Below are 15,550 nucleotides of genomic sequence, written 5' to 3' on the forward strand. Positions count from 1 at the left end.
GAGATAAGTTGTGAGAGGTCACAACTAGAGCTGAGCATCGGTCCAAAACCGGACCTCACCAAACACCGAAAAAATTATTTTAGTGGACCGAAGTTTGGACCTAAAAGTTTCGGTCTTGGACCGGACCGAACCCTTTGTTTTCAGTCCGATCCGGGTTGACCGGTGAACTGAATTTTAATTATTATAATCATCTGATGACAAGTAGGATTCTGACGTGGATCATGTAACACTGTAACAGAGACAAGATTTTCTGATGGATTCAGTTGATGGAGTTGGGCCACGTGGATTTATTTTGATAAAATTTATGTTTGTTTTGTATAGGAGATACTCAAGAAGTCAAAAGAGCATTGATAGCCAGAAATTATAAATTGTTTCTAAGGACAAAAATACGAAGTACCTAATAAATCAACTAAAACAAGGCCACTGCCTCAAAGACTTGCCGCAAATTGGGGGAGTAAAGGAGAGTCGGATATACTCAACCTTACCCTCGTGTTACACCAAAAAGAGATTGTAACCGAATAGTCTCCAAAAATAGAATGTGAAAAATGACTGAACCATCGCATCTGAGAACATGTGATGCCCTTGATCAAGACTTAAAGAGCTATTTGATGCTCGCAAAACTCGCAATCAGCTAGGTCAATACATTCGTTTTCAACATACATGTCAAGTACAAGTTCGGAATACCAGACCTAAACAACATCAATCAACAACAATAGTTCTGAAGGGCTCAAAACTGCACAAAACCGACTCCTGATGCTCAGAATCGATGCACACATCGACTGTGACAAGCTTGATATGCATCGTTAAAGCATTACAAATGGGATTAATTGATTTTTAAAATATTCTCGACGTCTTTCTAACAACCCTTTTCCCCCATTCTAAAGAGCTAACTATGGAATCAGCAGAAAAACAATAAATATATCAGGAAATGTATCTGTCTTGTTGCTCCTGCAGAAGCCGTGCTGAAGACTTGGCGTCCAAATACAAGGAATTTGCTTCCTCCATGTCAGCCTATAAGTTACATTTACCAGTATTAGTGTTTCCACATTTCGATGAATAAAACTTCATTCGACTTTATTTTAGTGAGGCAAGATGCCTATTCACTTAAATAGAGGGAGTAATAAGCTATTCCCTTTGTTCCATCCAGTTCTTTATCGTATGACACACTATACCTATGTGATCACACATTCGTCATTGCCAAAACTAATAGTGTAAAGAACCAACGGAGCAATCGAAAAAGGGATAATGCAAAGAACCAAATGGAAGACAGGTAGTAGCACAAAGAAACTATACCTTGGCAATCTTATCTCGGCCGTTCATTCGAGCAATGACACTAGCAGGTGATAGAAGCTGGACAGCATGTCTGGTAAGAACACAAGTTAGTTAAAAGTAAAAATGTAAAATACCACATGCTGAATAAGAAGCAAATATTTCTCTTTTTAGTACGCTATTTAAGGGCATTATGGTTTGTGAACTCATATTGTTCATCAACTTGCGTTTTCATCCGCATCTTAACTGTTTCAAACCAGCAATTGACGCGCCTCACTTTACCTCACTAGCTGCGTCATTTCCCCAAGCGCAAATATCATCCGCGTCTTAACAAGTTCTCAATTTTTGAAAACAAATCAGAAAGTTTAGTCATGGATAGGGAGATTAGCAAGCAAGACAAACCTTAAAGATGCTTGCTGCCCAATTTCGCCCAAGTAAGCAAGGCCTTCTTCATCTACAACCAGTTCCTCAACTTGAGCACGTATTGCTAAAATCTGCTCACACAGTTAAAGCACAGAGATGTGAATATAACAAGATGATTGTATAACTCTCCAGATTTAACATTTTCAATGAGTGAAGAATACCACTTATTTTAACAACCTGTATCATCTCGGCAGGACCATATGTCTCGGTTCGAATTATCAATAGTCGATCCAACAGATCAATAGGTATCCCATGAGGACTCTTCATAGTAGTTCCCCTGTAATAGACAAGTCAGCATCATTAAAGATAGCATAGCTACTACATGCAATTCTCTTCATTTTTTGGACGTCAGGACAAGGAAATCTAGAAGGCCACAAGGATTGCCAGGCACATAGAAATAATAGAATTAATGGCACACAAAAAAGTATAAAAGCTACTACGACAGAACGGTAGCCCTAATCCCAATGTAATTTGGTGTCGGCTAACATAATCCTCCTGTTGTTTCAAATTCTACGTTGTACTCGTTTTTTTCAAGTTATCATTCGTACCCCCAAAGTCTATTACTTATTCCAAATGGTGACCGTGTGAGTAATTTCCATTAGATTTTCCGCCTGTCCATAATTTCCGTCAATCATTGCTAATTAAGACCTTTTTTATCCATATTTCCAATGGAGCCAAAGACTCATTACTCTGTGGTTATGGATTATAATGGAATAAATCAAAATGGCTCACTAAAGTGGTTGTGCTTCTTTCTTTTGTGAAGTAGCGGTCCTTCGATGTTCTCGACGCAATTTTCATCTTGGGTCATTCGGAAACAGCCTCTTTGTGTTGCCACAAGGGTAAGGTTGCGTACATCCGACCCCCCTCCCCCCTACCCCGCAATTAGCGGGAGCCATTGAGGCACTGGGGTAATGTTGTTGTATTCCTAATTAAGCCCTTTCCTCCCTAGGAAACCCGGGCTAGAAGTCTAGAACTACTCCGTCTCTCTCCCTCACGTCTTTTTTAATACTCCTCAACCTTTAATCCATCATAGATAATTAGAAACCACCGACCACCTCCAGCAACCTAGACTACCATAGTCAAACCACCACCACTCATCCCCATTAAAAGCCAATCCCAACCCCAAACAATCATTGCTACTGAGTCCGCAAACCACAGCAATCAGCCCTAACTCCACCCTTCGACCGAACCGATATCTTTTGTCAAGCCCAAACAAGCTCTATCAACTTGCAAATTACTTGACGAGCCAAGATCTAGAGCTCCACCATTTAGAGGGGAGTGTCATAACCAATTGCGTACTAAAACTGTAACTGCGTAAATATGGTTCTTGTGGTGAAGGGAAAACTTGGTAGTTTATAGGTGATGTTCGATTTCAAGAAGCGGCTGGTTCTAGTGCTCAATTTAAGGACATTGATGAAGGCTTCAAGTAATTGGGTAGCTGACTGGATGTTGTTGATGGATGAAGGTATGAAGCTCTAGGTACAACATCAATTAAGGGGTAAGAAATCATTTCCAACCCAATTAAAGTAATTTAAAGGTGCAAATTGCGGGAGGGTCGCAGTTGAGCATTATTACTAGAGCAAAAAGGTACCAGTGACGTTTTGGAAAAATGAGGGGTACCATATCAAATTTGAAAAGGCAATAGGGTAGTACTACGTAAAAAACCCGATAAAAACTATTCAAAATAGCATCCAGCTCGCAGTAGATGAATCATAAATGGATATAAGTTGGTGGGTAGACACGACAACACCCCTTCCCTCAAGGCCTAACCTTCTTTCCCTCCAATGCAGACTTATGTCAACATTGTCTTGTTTCATGGTTGGGTGATAAGCTGTGATAATATCAAACAATCATTCACTGTCCTTTCTAATAACAACTGCTAGAAGCTCAAAATTTGCTCTCATCTCCGCAGATAAAAAGTAAAAAGTACTCAAAACTGTTTCCCTTAAAATAGCAAGAATCTACATTCATTGATGATGTGCTCAGATAACAAACTACATTTTGTATATTGTCAATATTACTTCACTAACAACTATTCGGCACCATACCTGACTTCGCATACTCCTCTATTTGTTGCGAAAATTACAATTGGGGACAGAGAGCTCTCGAGTGCCCGGTTCAAATATGAAAAGCACTCAATATCCAGCATGTGCACCTGTAATGCCTTTGTTAATACAAGACGAAATTGTACTCCACAATGATGGCTAGAAGAATAGTTCAAGGGGTAGTACCTCGTCAATAAATAAGACTCCAGGCACAAGCTCGGCAACCCCTTCATCTATATAACGATTAACTACCTGCAATGACAATAAAGTCAAGTGTTTGCACATATAACAACAATTGGGGGAATAGGAGGGGGTACAGCTTTACAGATGTACAAGCGCAATCAACTTTCTTTTTTCTAGTTTAGTGGCCACGCAAAATGCACTTGGAGGAGCAAAAGAAGTTAACACTGGCAACGTTCAGATTTTCAAAGTCTACGCTCCTACAATGTATGGGGATCATTTTTAGAGAGTTAGAGATGGTCTCAGTTAGGTTGTAGCTAGGTGCTTTCTAAGTCATGGAAATGTGAAACATAGAAGCGTAGATAAATCAGAAGCAGAATTAAACCCAGTAAATATTCTTTAAAAACCACCTCAACAGATATGAAACACGAATAAGATAACAGTATATGTAAGTATCTGAAATAAGATACCTTGTTGATTTCTTGCCGTAATTTATCTGTGATCTCTGTTTTTCTGGGCTTCATCATCTGACCCATCAGAGACAATATATCTTGTCCGCCTTGTGGCCTAGCATTTGCGGCATCAAGATCATGCAGTGTGACATCCTGATGAAGAATTTGTAAATGCACAAACCATCACCAACACAGACATGCTAAAGTATTTCTCTAATATAAATATAAATGTCTGAATTTTATTGAAATAGCACTCTATTTTCTATAGCACAACTCTTACAATTATGACTTTCAAGGATTACATAATAATTGCAGTGGACATTAGCTGTAATATACTCGCTTAAGGAGAGTAAAACAGAAACGAATATCGGACAAGGAAGGTAAAAAACATGTTGAAAAGTAAAGGTGGTGAGGAAAAGTGGCTTAGATTGCCAAGAGACTCAAGATGGTCCTATAGATTTAAAAACGGTTGCTAATTTCCCAGCTATAGAAACACACTCTTCGCGGTCTACAAGTACATTTGTCATGTAAATAACTATAAATGATACAAGAATGTTAAGTATAAGTAGTTATCACGCAATAAAATGATTTGATACATGAGTACACGAGGATAACAGAAACAAACCTGCACTATTTCCTTCTTCTTGTGAACCTCCCCTTTGGGAAGTGGGACGTATTCCTCTGCCTCCAGGTCAAATTCTGTTGCAAAAGCATCGCTTCTCCCCACCCTCTTAACTGCCCCACTGTTTGCTTCAATATATATAACATCTCCAACAGCCACCTGCACCCATTGAAATAACGTATAAATCTTTGGATCACTGACAACATCAGGCAACACAATTTATGCATTAAAAAAGTAATATTTTCATAACTTTGCACTCAAGTAACTAATACTGTGAAGAATGCTTACGAAGAACAAAAAGAAAACACACAGATGGCTCACCTTTTCCTTTATCAAAGCATCATAAATAGTTGGATCTAACTTCAATTGCTTGGTTCCTTTGACAGTCTTCAATCCGATGATTACATGACTTATGCTCTTACCATAGCCACCTGTCACGCTCTCTGTTTCTTCTGGTGAGAGCTCAGTAACCTAAACATAATAACACAATGCATTAAGAAGCCAAGCTATTTAGGCTTATCTAATGCTGATAAATGTTAATACTACTAAAGGAAATACATAAAATATGAATGCAGAAATTGACATGAAGAGCAAAGTGTTAATTCCAAATTCTATTTATGATACACTAATCAGATGACACCACAACAAGAGTTGTATTGTTGTATTGTTGTATTGTTGATTGAATGTCAGAAAGAAACGCAAGTAAAAATGATTCTTTTGGAAAGAAAACAAACAGGACTTACCTCCCCTTCATAAACCTCCTTGTTTTCCTTGATACGTAAACCAATAGCACGTCTGAAATTTTCCATAAGAACCTCGGTCTTCTTCACTTCTGATGAGTAAACTTCTGAACCCACCATAGGACAGAAGGGAACCTGCAACAAATAACATTCCCAACAAGATTTAAATCTTGGCACTCTCAAATTCAGCAATCAGTTGCCTTCAGCCCCTAAAATGCAAATACTACTCCCTCTGTCCCGGTCATTTGTTGTTCTTTTCCATTTTGGGGTGTCTCAGTCAATTGTTGTCATTTCTATTTTAGGAATGCATTTGATGAATAATTTGGTCATTTACACTCAATTTAGTAATTGACTCTCTCCTCTTTCCTTGTTCTTTGTGCCAAAGGCAAAAACAACAAATGACTGGGACGGAGGGAGTATATAAAAACAGCTTACAAACAAAAGCAAAAACCATAATTAATGAATTTGTACACAAAGCTAGCACATTTACTGCTAAAGTACGTCCGATCAGAAGTCACAGTAATTACCTTGCTCCCGAGCTCCTGAGCAATCCCAAGTGCCAAAGCGGTCTTTCCAGTACCAGGAGGGCCAGCAAGCAACAACGCTCGACCAGCCATTTTCTTTTGCCGTATCATATCAACTACTAGCCCAGACGCTTCTCTAGCTTGCCCTTGGCCAACAAAACCAGAAGCCAACGGTGCAGCATTCCCATTTGCCTACAAATCCATAAACATAACAACCCCATTACTCCACTTTCCCATCAACAAAATTTCAACTTCCTAAAAAACCAATGTATCCTCGCTTTCGCAGAAAATTAACACCATGCTACTGTTCTTTCAATTCAAAACACTACAATTTACATTCCATGTATATTGATTAACATAATAAGCGTATACAAGCAACTGAACCGGCCCGAACAATAAAAAAATTGAACCTCTTTAATTCAAATTTTTTTCTCTCTATCTCAACAACATTAACAACTAAAAAAATTGAAATATTTAGTTAAGAGTTTTCAATTTTTGTCTAACCAGATTAATTAATTAACACAAAATCTCATTATAGACGGCACATATCCGTCTATAACTAAAGACGAGCCAAATACAATACCACATCCCTAATCAGATTAATTAATTGACAATTCGACACCAGCGACATCAAATCCTGGTTCCGCCACTGCACGTATACTACTATAATCCCCTCAAAAATTATATAGGGAGGAAAAACCTGAAACCCTAAACCCTAAACCCTAAACCTTAAACCCGAAACCGGAAAATAAACAAAAGAAGGGAGACATACGTCGAGGCCGAGGCCTTTAATGTGAGTATGGGTGGCGATACGCTGCTTCTTGGTGGTGGACTGAACTTCTTCGATCCTCATGTTACCTTGGTTATGTTGTTAATGGTGAAATTGGGGGCAAAATTTGGGGAAATAATTAGGGTTTGGCGCGATGGAAGTGTTGAGGAAGTAGGCGGGAGTGAATTAAGAAGAGCTTGTTATTGCGGCTTTCCTTCCAGGTCTTCAGCGTGTGATTTTTTTGATATCTTCGTGGAATGGCGATTTAACCTTGCGAAAGAGTTGAAGGGGTCGTAATAAATGATAGATGGATGAATGATTTATGGTAAGTTTTACGGATCCTCTATTTACTAAGGGGGCGTTTGGTTAGAGAAAGGGAAAGGGAAAGAAAATTAGAAAGGGTAAAAGAGGGTAAGGTAAGGGATTACCTAAAACTTAACTAGTTGTTTGGTTACATCAAGAAAATAAAGTGTGGTGTTTTGTGGTTTGTTTTTGTGTACATGTGCTGGTTTAGGTGGGGTGGTGGTGGTGGTGGCGATGGTGGTGGCGGTGGCGTGGTGGTGGTGTCTGTGGTGGTGGAGGTGATGGTGGCGTCATGGTGGTTATGTAGGTGGTGTTACGGTGATGGTTTATGTGGGGTGATTGTGGCGGAGGTTTTTGGTGGTGGTAGGGTGGTGGTGGTGGCGGTGGCGGTGGTGGCGTCGTGGTGGTGGTGGTGGTAGTAGTGGGGTGGTTGTGGTGGCTTTGATGGTGGTGGTGGCGTCATGGTGGTTTGTGGCGGTGGTGTTGTGGCAGCGGTTTAAGTGGGGTGGCTGTGGTGGTGGTTTTGGTGGTGGTGATGATGGCGTCTTATTGGTGACGAGTGTGGTGGGAGTCGTAAGTGTGGTGGTAGATAAATAAGGTGGTTGAAAGGTAACGAGGGTAATGAAATCTCATACCTTTGGGGGGTGGGGGGTAAGGAATTAGAAGGATTGAGAGGTAAGGAAGGGAATTGCATTCTCTTTGTTTGTGTCAAACAAACACCAACAAAGGGAATTAATAACTTTGTTTCCTTTCCCTTTCTTATAGACCCTCAACCAAACGATCCCTAAATGAATAGGCAAAACTCTTATTTTTCTGCCTAAATAATATTTCCTAAAATAAAGTGTAGTATTTTTAGCATATATTAGCTCACAATCTTTTAATAAATTTAATATTTAAAACATTCTATATTATTTCACATTATACATAAATTTATCTCCATTATTATATGATAAAAAAAACTGTATACTTTTTTTTTAAAATAATTGTACATAAAAATTCATTAACTTTTAATGATAAGAAGTTGCACAAAAAAAAGTTAATAGTTAAAATATTTTAAAAATAACATCATTAATTTCTCGGTAAAAATAAAACTTTCTTTAAAATATTCATTTCATGACTTTTTACAATTTTAAATTTTATTGCTCAAATTAAAATAAAGTGATGAGAAACAGAATCGTTTTTTAAAATAATGCTTAAAAATAAAATTTTTATCGTTTTGGGTCGGAATAAAAGTTAATTGTCGAAATGGTGTCCACCTAGGATAAGAACACCCAAACCTAAAAAAAAAATTAACCCAACCATATGCCCCTATATCCATCACCATTTTCACCCAACTCCATTCTAACCCCACCATTACCACCACCACAAACCCCACCCCACCTACCACCCGACATACCCCAAAGAATCAACCCACTGACCCCAAACGGACACTCTTTCCCAACGACCACCAAGCAACTAGCAGCCCACAACAAACGCACGAGAGGCTTATGGGAGGTGAACGACGTCACCGACGACGTCTGGGATAAACGACGGCATCGATTGAGTGTAGCGACCCAAATGAGAGAGTTGGGTGTGGGTGACTTGTGATGTCGGCGGCGGTCTAATGTCTGGGATATTGCGTGCGGTGGTGTTCCGGTGACTAGGGTGCGGCGATAGATGGGTGGGTGCAGGCGTGTGATATTCCGAGGTGGTATGTGCGGTGGGGTTTGTGGTGGGGTTAGAACGGAGTTGGGTGAAAATGGTGATGGATATTGGGGCATATGGTTGGGGTTAATTTTTTTTTAGGTTTGGGTGTTCCTATCCTAGGTGGACACCATTTCGACAATTAACTTTTATTCCGACCCAAAACGATAAATATTTTATTTTTAAACATTATTTAAAAAAACGATTCTGAAAAACATAAAAAAATAAGTGAATTATCAATTTAAAATCCATAAATAATACGGAGTACACTAAAAAGTAAAATTTTATAAATACCGTGCATATATTGTACGGGATCTAAACTAGTGACATATGGTTTGGATTAGATTTAAAAGCGCTTGATGGAGGATGGTTGAACTTTGAAGGGTTGTGCGACCTGAACGCAATTCAAGCAAAAATAAGTTTTTAATCTAAGTCTTGTTGAACTCCTCGGCTCGGAATTGGATGACCTCGAACTCGATTTAACATAACTCGAGCTCAGCTTTAGTCACGCTGCTTTCGAAGGCTTGACGAGCATGCTTAACCAGTAAAATTATGAAAGGTGTTGAGATTGTATTCTTTTTGGCTGAAACGAACTAAACTGAACTTAATGGGGCCGATGTCTGAGGTGAACTGACAAAAGAGTTAATTTTATAACTAGTTTAGATCCCGCGCATATGCGCGGTTTTTTAATAGAGATATTAGAGAATTTAATAATTATACTATTACTATTTTACTCCATTTAAAATTTAATTACGAAATTTAATTTTTGTAATAGTATTAAGAGGTAAAAAATAGAAGTTTCAACACTTTTACTCTGAATAAAGTTACCGGTTTAACTTAAACTATTTTGTTAACTTTGTTTACAAAAATATTGTTATTATATCATTATATCCACTAAAGGCGTAATATAAATGTGAAGTAACGACAGTGATAATACAACCAGATAAGATAATGTGTTGTAATAAATATATACTTATTCGTAAGTTTTTCGTTTTATAAGTAAAAACAATCTATAAATACTTTCAACTTGTAGTACGTTTGTATCAAAAGAGAGAATAATAGAATTAATTAGAAAGTGTGTGCGAAAAAGTGTTCGTGGTCCATGTTTAGTTTTTTAAAAAAATAACAGTAAAAAATATTTCTATCACATAGGTATAATTAGTTCAAATTCATTTATATAACAAAATCAGAATATTCTATTAATATGTCTATGCAAATTGAAACATTATTATACCCTTTTTAAATGGAATAGAATTATTTATTGTATGCAATAGTATGGCCCAGTTATAGATATTACATAATAATGCCTAATTTTTGGGGGTGTTTGGTTCACGCGTGGGTATGGGTTTGGAATCGGGAATCATACCTGGGTGGTGTCGGGTTGGAACTTGATACCTCATACCTTGTGTTTGGTTTAATTTTGGGGGTATGGGGTTAGAAATTAATCAAAGCTAAAAAATCTTCAAAATACAATATTTTTAATAATAATTTTTATACTATTAAATCATGTAGAGAAAATTTAATCAAATAAATATATAAAATGATTTTTTTACCATTGTTTTTATCACTTTTTAATATTTATAATTTGATACCATAGATATCAATCTCATACCCACCCCCTCCCTGGGTATGAGAAACCCATACCTCATGGGTTTGAGGTATGGGTATCAAACCTTCAATTTTGTCAACCAAACACATGGTATAGGTTTGGTTCATTCCAAACCCATACCTCATACCTATATTGGGTGAACCAAACACCCATGGAATAGAATTATTTATTGTATGCAATAGTATGGCCCAGTTGTAGATATTACATAATAAAGCCCAATTATAGAGGAATTCATTTAGGCGGGAAATATAAGGGGGAAGATATGAGTTGAGCAGAATTGACTGAAATGAACTGAACTGAACTGAATAACTCTAAGCTTAACTGATCAACTAAATAAGCGGGCTGGGCTTACTAAATAAGGCCACACAAATGGGCCGTTTTTGCTAGGAAAGCCCGGTCCAAGTCCGCACTGGCCCGATCCATGATCACCTCTAATCCGACTCCAAAGTCGAACCGGTAGCATCTCGCACACTTAACTTAAGAAGATAGACCAGAAAGCAAAGAGAGGTTGAAGAAGAGGAACAAAATGGAGACATTATCTAGAGTGAGATGGCTACAATTTACAAGCTACCCTTCATTTTGTAAAACAAAACAGTGTACTACTAATTTCACTTCATTCTCTCCTAAATCATCTTCCACCATTGTTTCTGTTCTCAAAACCCCTTCTTCTGGTACTTATATTTTTCCTTTTCTCATTCATTTTTCACACTTTCTCCAATTTTTATTGTTTCATTTTTGTAATTTCAATTATGGGTTTGTAAATTTGCAATCTTTTTATGCAATTGTGGTGTAAACCCACTACTTATTATAAGAGACGGTTTCGCAATAAGTTTATGTCAACATCTGCTGTAACCTGTAATGGGTGGTTAACTGTTTTTTTTTTTTTTTTTTTTTTTTTTTTTTTTTTTGTCTTGGGTTGCATTCATTTTGTTTTTCGTTTGGTGCAAAGGGAGCGACAAATATGATGCTGACGGGGTTTGAACCCTGGTCATATGTATTACCATTCATGACTTTACCAGCTGACATCTGCAATTATACTTCTTGTGTCTCACTCATTTGTTTACCTTTGATTAAAATACATTTCACAAAGAATAAAAAAGTTAAAACAAATGATTGAGACGGAGGGAGTACTTTATGTGAATTGATTGATGAATGATGATGATGGAATTGGAGAGGTTTTTGAAATTTCTTACTTTTGTCAGTAATTAAGCAAGGTGACAATGTGACATTGACTTAAGTGCACAAAAAAAAGGATTATAGAGTGTCAGAGTGTCGGAACAAGGATTTGAAGTTAGGGGACGGGACGTAACATTATAAGGGGTAACCAAAGTGGCTTGAGTGTAGTGGAGCGCAGGAGTGCCTTAAAGCGTTGCAAATTGGCAACGAATTGAGAGGTCCTGGGTTCGACTTCCTACACGGGAGTGATGCGGTTACCTGTCGTCCTAAGGGATGTCTTACCTGGCTCACGTGGTTTGCAGGGTATTGCATGTGCCGGGGATTAAACCCCTCGTCATCAAAAAAAAAAAAAACATTGTAAGGGGCAAACTAGTAATAAGGTAAACTAGAGAAGAAAAACAGAAAATTTTACTGAAGTTTCAATCATTCCATTGCTCCATGGCGACTGTCATTGCTTGTTTATACTCCGTACTTTATAGTTACTTTTTTAATATTTGGTTACCTTGCTTTCCAGTAAGCGAGCAAGTGGAGGATGAGGTTTTAGAAGAATTTATTCGGGATAGACGGTTAAATGGAGATCTTGTCGCAAAGTATTCTGATATCTTTTTTCAACGGAGGGCGATGAGCTTTAGTGATGTAGAAGCCGATAAGTTAGCTGACAGTTCTCCAGTAAGGGAGGTAGAGGTACTACACTTACTCTTGTTCAATCTTGCTTCTAGACATTGTGATTTAAAGGTCATTTCTATGTACATAGAATGAAAAATTCAGTAGCCAAAAGTGTTAGTAATGTCGCTGTTGAAATTTTCTGAGGTGGGGTTAGAGCATTGGCCCACATTTGTAGAGGTAAGGGAGCGGAATTATAAGTTACTGCCCAGGGGACTCAATAGTGTGTCTCGCTTGCTTCTGCTGGCCTGGGGACTCCATAATTGGATCGGGTGACATTAGTGTTCCCTCGACTTTTGTGCATTGCTTATCTGCAAATTTTGAAGTTGCAAATTTTGAAGTTACCATTACAAATTTACAAGCCATTTCTGGGATGTTTGAACTTTCTAGTGTTCCGTAATGTGACAGACTTTAGTTGATGAGCCTGACGGCGGCTTTCTAAAGTTGACGCAAACTCAAGAGTGGTTGCTTGGTGAAACTTCTGCACCAACAAATAGGAAGCTGACCAATAAGGTTGGACTCTGACTCTATCATAATCCCCATTTTCGTTCACATGTGTCTTTCCTTTATCGTTTTGCTTGTACGAGCTTGAAAATGATTCCATTTGGAGGACACACAAAGGACTTAATTAGTTCAACATCTCATATCAGGAAATCCAGGATGATAGCGAAAAGAGGAGACAACTCAGCTTACTTAGTTATGAAGCAGTAAGTTCCTTGGTTTTCACGTGCAACAACACGTAGCCTTAAAAGGCTCCGGCCAGGGTGAGGTAGGAATAGGGTGAGGTTTCCAGGTGACCCATAATGAAAATTACGTAGCAAATCGCATCGGCCAACTGCTTTATCATATGTGCATGCTATTAAAAGCAAATTCATTCTGTAATTCCTTACATAAGAGGCCGTGAGAAGTTTCACATCGTGTTTTTGACAATTCAATCTCTGGAGCCTAGACCTTAATGACAGTTTTCTTTCCGATTTCATTCAGATAATACCCGTCTAGAACTGGGATAACAGTTGCATGTACTTATTTGCGGGAACTTCTAGATTAGCTACTCATTAGTTTAATCATTGACTTTTCCGCTAGTTGAGTTCCTATAAATGATGCAGCCTTTGTTATAATTGCATTTGCAGCTTAAGAGCGAGCTGCTGTTTCTGACACTGGGAGTAGGAGCTGCATGTACCGGGTATTGCCTTGTAGCCTTCTCAGTCCAGGTATAATAAGAACGAGATGAGCATTGTGCAGAGACAAAATTTTTAAGAATATAAGGTCATTTTTAGTTCATCTGTAATTGTCTCTAATTTATACGAGGTATTTAATTTAAACTACTACTCGTATAATGTTTAAACAACATTTTGTAATATAAAATGTCATTTATCCAAAACTCCGTGGGGTTCTGAGACTCCGTCTGCCTTACATGTGGCTCCGTGAGTGGATGAGTTAGATGGCTAAGCTAGTTTTCTCAATTTCACTGAACATACATTTAATTTCGAAAGACCAGAAAAGCAATGGGATGTTCATTCTTTCAGGACGGAAAACGGAGAAAACTATTAAGCCTTTTAAATTTATTTCATGTTAACTTATCTCTATTGACTGGATTCTTGTGAAGTTATTTTTCCTTAATCGTAGCAGCAATAAGCTCCTGGAACCTCGACTTTGTTTATGATGACAAGCTGATTAATTTCCTGTGTGTATTGCTAGGCAGCAGTAAGTTACGCTTCAGGAGTTGGATTCAGGTGAAGTATCTATCCTCCCTTATTTATTCTGCGTCGTTGTAGAGTTAAAGGCTTTGTCTTGCGAACCCCCTAGCTTACCGCTTACTGTTTCCATTGTTGCAGCGTCTTGTATATGAAGCTATTGTACCAGCACGTTGACAAACTTCCCAGGGAATCTATTCCACTGATATTCCGGCAAAGAAAGCCAAAAAAGTACGTCTATTTTGCTACTCGTATATTTAACGTGCTTAAGTTATTCCCCGTCTCAATTACAAGAAAAAAAACATACTAATGGATATTCGATTATTCTCTACGTCCTTCCCGACAGAATTGGAATCCGAAGTGAGGACTTGCAGGATTTGATAGAAAAAACACTGAAGGGTTGCGGAATTGCCCTTTCGTCTCCCAGACTTGTTATCCCTGCAGCCATATATGGATTGTGGATCCTTCTCAACCGGAACTTAGCTACTGATCTCTTCGATTTTCAGGTAAGTTTTACGATTATTTTCTAAGGTTTATTAATCCATTTCAGAACTCTAAATAGTGTTAGCTTCTTCATTTATCAGATTGTGCCGGCGATGTTTGGACTGTTTGCATATAAAGCTGCTGCACTCATTCAGGTTTATAGAGACAATGAAAACTTGGAATTAGAGTTTCCAGATGATATTTAGAGCTCAGAGCTCTGATAAATGAAACGCGCATTAACTTGGTGAATAATACGTCTCCAAGCTTCACTCGAAGCTCCACTGCTCCATCCATAGGTATATGAAGAGTTTGTTCATAAGCGAAGAAATACTTGCCGTTGGGACCTATAGTAGATATATTACTGATTCAGTCCGTTTTCATCTGAATGTGTAATTCTACACGTTATGAATACGATTTTGTAAGTAATCCGAGTATTTATTTTGTATTCACTTGTTCACTTACCCCAATCGATTTTAGAAGATGTCAATGCATATCGTCATTACAACTGAAAAACGATTTAGCATTTATCATTACAAGATCATTACAATTAGTGGCGGAGCCAGAATTTGAATGTAGGGGCGAAAATTTGGGGGGGGACGACTAATTTTATAAGGTACACTCGCAAAAATTTCGAAAAATTTAAGTAAAAACTTCGAAAATTCCATCCGTCAGGGGCTACCTTTGGAAATAAAAGCCGTTTTTTAAATCCCTAATCACGATTTATGATCAGTCGTTTTTCTTTTCTCGAAAAAAGAGTAGAGGTGCAAAGTGACGAACTTAAAGCAAATGCCACGTGAATTTTCCGCTTATTTTATAAAAACAAATAACAGATCTAGATCTATGTTGTAGTCTAATACGGAGAAGATAACAATGACAAGATCATCACTAACCATAAATTAAGCTAATTAATAAGTC

At 38.0% G+C, this 15,550-nt stretch overlaps 2 protein-coding genes across 2 annotated transcripts; one reads left to right on the forward strand and one right to left on the reverse strand.

Annotated features, from left to right (window-relative positions):
- Positions 1–590: 590 nt before the first annotated feature.
- On the reverse strand, positions 591–7,319 carry LOC141591635 (ruvB-like protein 1). Its single transcript, XM_074412037.1, has 12 exons — positions 7,028–7,319; positions 6,259–6,447; positions 5,735–5,866; positions 5,313–5,462; positions 4,995–5,150; positions 4,388–4,522; positions 3,924–3,989; positions 3,741–3,847; positions 1,870–1,969; positions 1,672–1,763; positions 1,294–1,363; positions 591–1,011 (listed from the first exon to the last, which is right to left on the reverse strand). Exons 1-12 carry the CDS (start codon positions 7,106–7,108, stop codon positions 922–924), a joined length of 1,368 nt encoding a protein of 455 aa, XP_074268138.1. The 5' UTR covers positions 7,109–7,319; the 3' UTR covers positions 591–921.
- A 3,759-nt stretch (positions 7,320–11,078) lies between these two features.
- On the forward strand, positions 11,079–15,148 carry LOC141591639 (uncharacterized). The gene is made up of 9 exons (XM_074412042.1): positions 11,079–11,290; positions 12,310–12,479; positions 12,867–12,971; positions 13,109–13,165; positions 13,589–13,669; positions 14,157–14,191; positions 14,294–14,383; positions 14,499–14,658; positions 14,737–15,148. The coding sequence occupies exons 1-9, from the start codon at positions 11,146–11,148 to the stop codon at positions 14,839–14,841; spliced, it is 948 nt and encodes a 315-aa protein (XP_074268143.1). The 5' UTR covers positions 11,079–11,145; the 3' UTR covers positions 14,842–15,148.
- Positions 15,149–15,550: the final 402 nt, after the last annotated feature.

This window comes from Silene latifolia, chromosome 7, assembly GCF_048544455.1.
Source record: "Silene latifolia isolate original U9 population chromosome 7, ASM4854445v1, whole genome shotgun sequence".
NCBI classification, from domain to species: Eukaryota; Viridiplantae; Streptophyta; class Magnoliopsida; order Caryophyllales; family Caryophyllaceae; genus Silene; species Silene latifolia.

What these genes read in the sequence shown, in the direction of transcription:
- LOC141591635 (XM_074412037.1), bottom strand. Translation starts at nt 7,108, where the DNA reads ATGAGGATCGAAGAAGTTCAGTCCACCACCAAGAAGCAGCGTATCGCC. An exon ending in AGGAGGTTTATGAAGGGGAG is followed by an intron (nt 5,463 to 5,734) that starts GTAAGTCCTGTT and finishes TATTATGTTTAG; the next exon opens with GTTACTGAGCTCTCACCAGA. An exon ending in AGAAGAAGGAAATAGTGCAG is followed by an intron (nt 4,523 to 4,994) that starts GTTTGTTTCTGT and finishes ATTCTTCATCAG; the next exon opens with GATGTCACACTGCATGATCT.
- LOC141591639 (XM_074412042.1), top strand. Translation starts at nt 11,146, where the DNA reads ATGGAGACATTATCTAGAGTGAGATGGCTACAATTTACAAGCTACCCT. An exon ending in CTCCAGTAAGGGAGGTAGAG is followed by an intron (nt 12,480 to 12,866) that starts GTACTACACTTA and finishes GTAATGTGACAG; the next exon opens with ACTTTAGTTGATGAGCCTGA. An exon ending in GCTTCAGGAGTTGGATTCAG is followed by an intron (nt 14,192 to 14,293) that starts GTGAAGTATCTA and finishes CCATTGTTGCAG; the next exon opens with CGTCTTGTATATGAAGCTAT.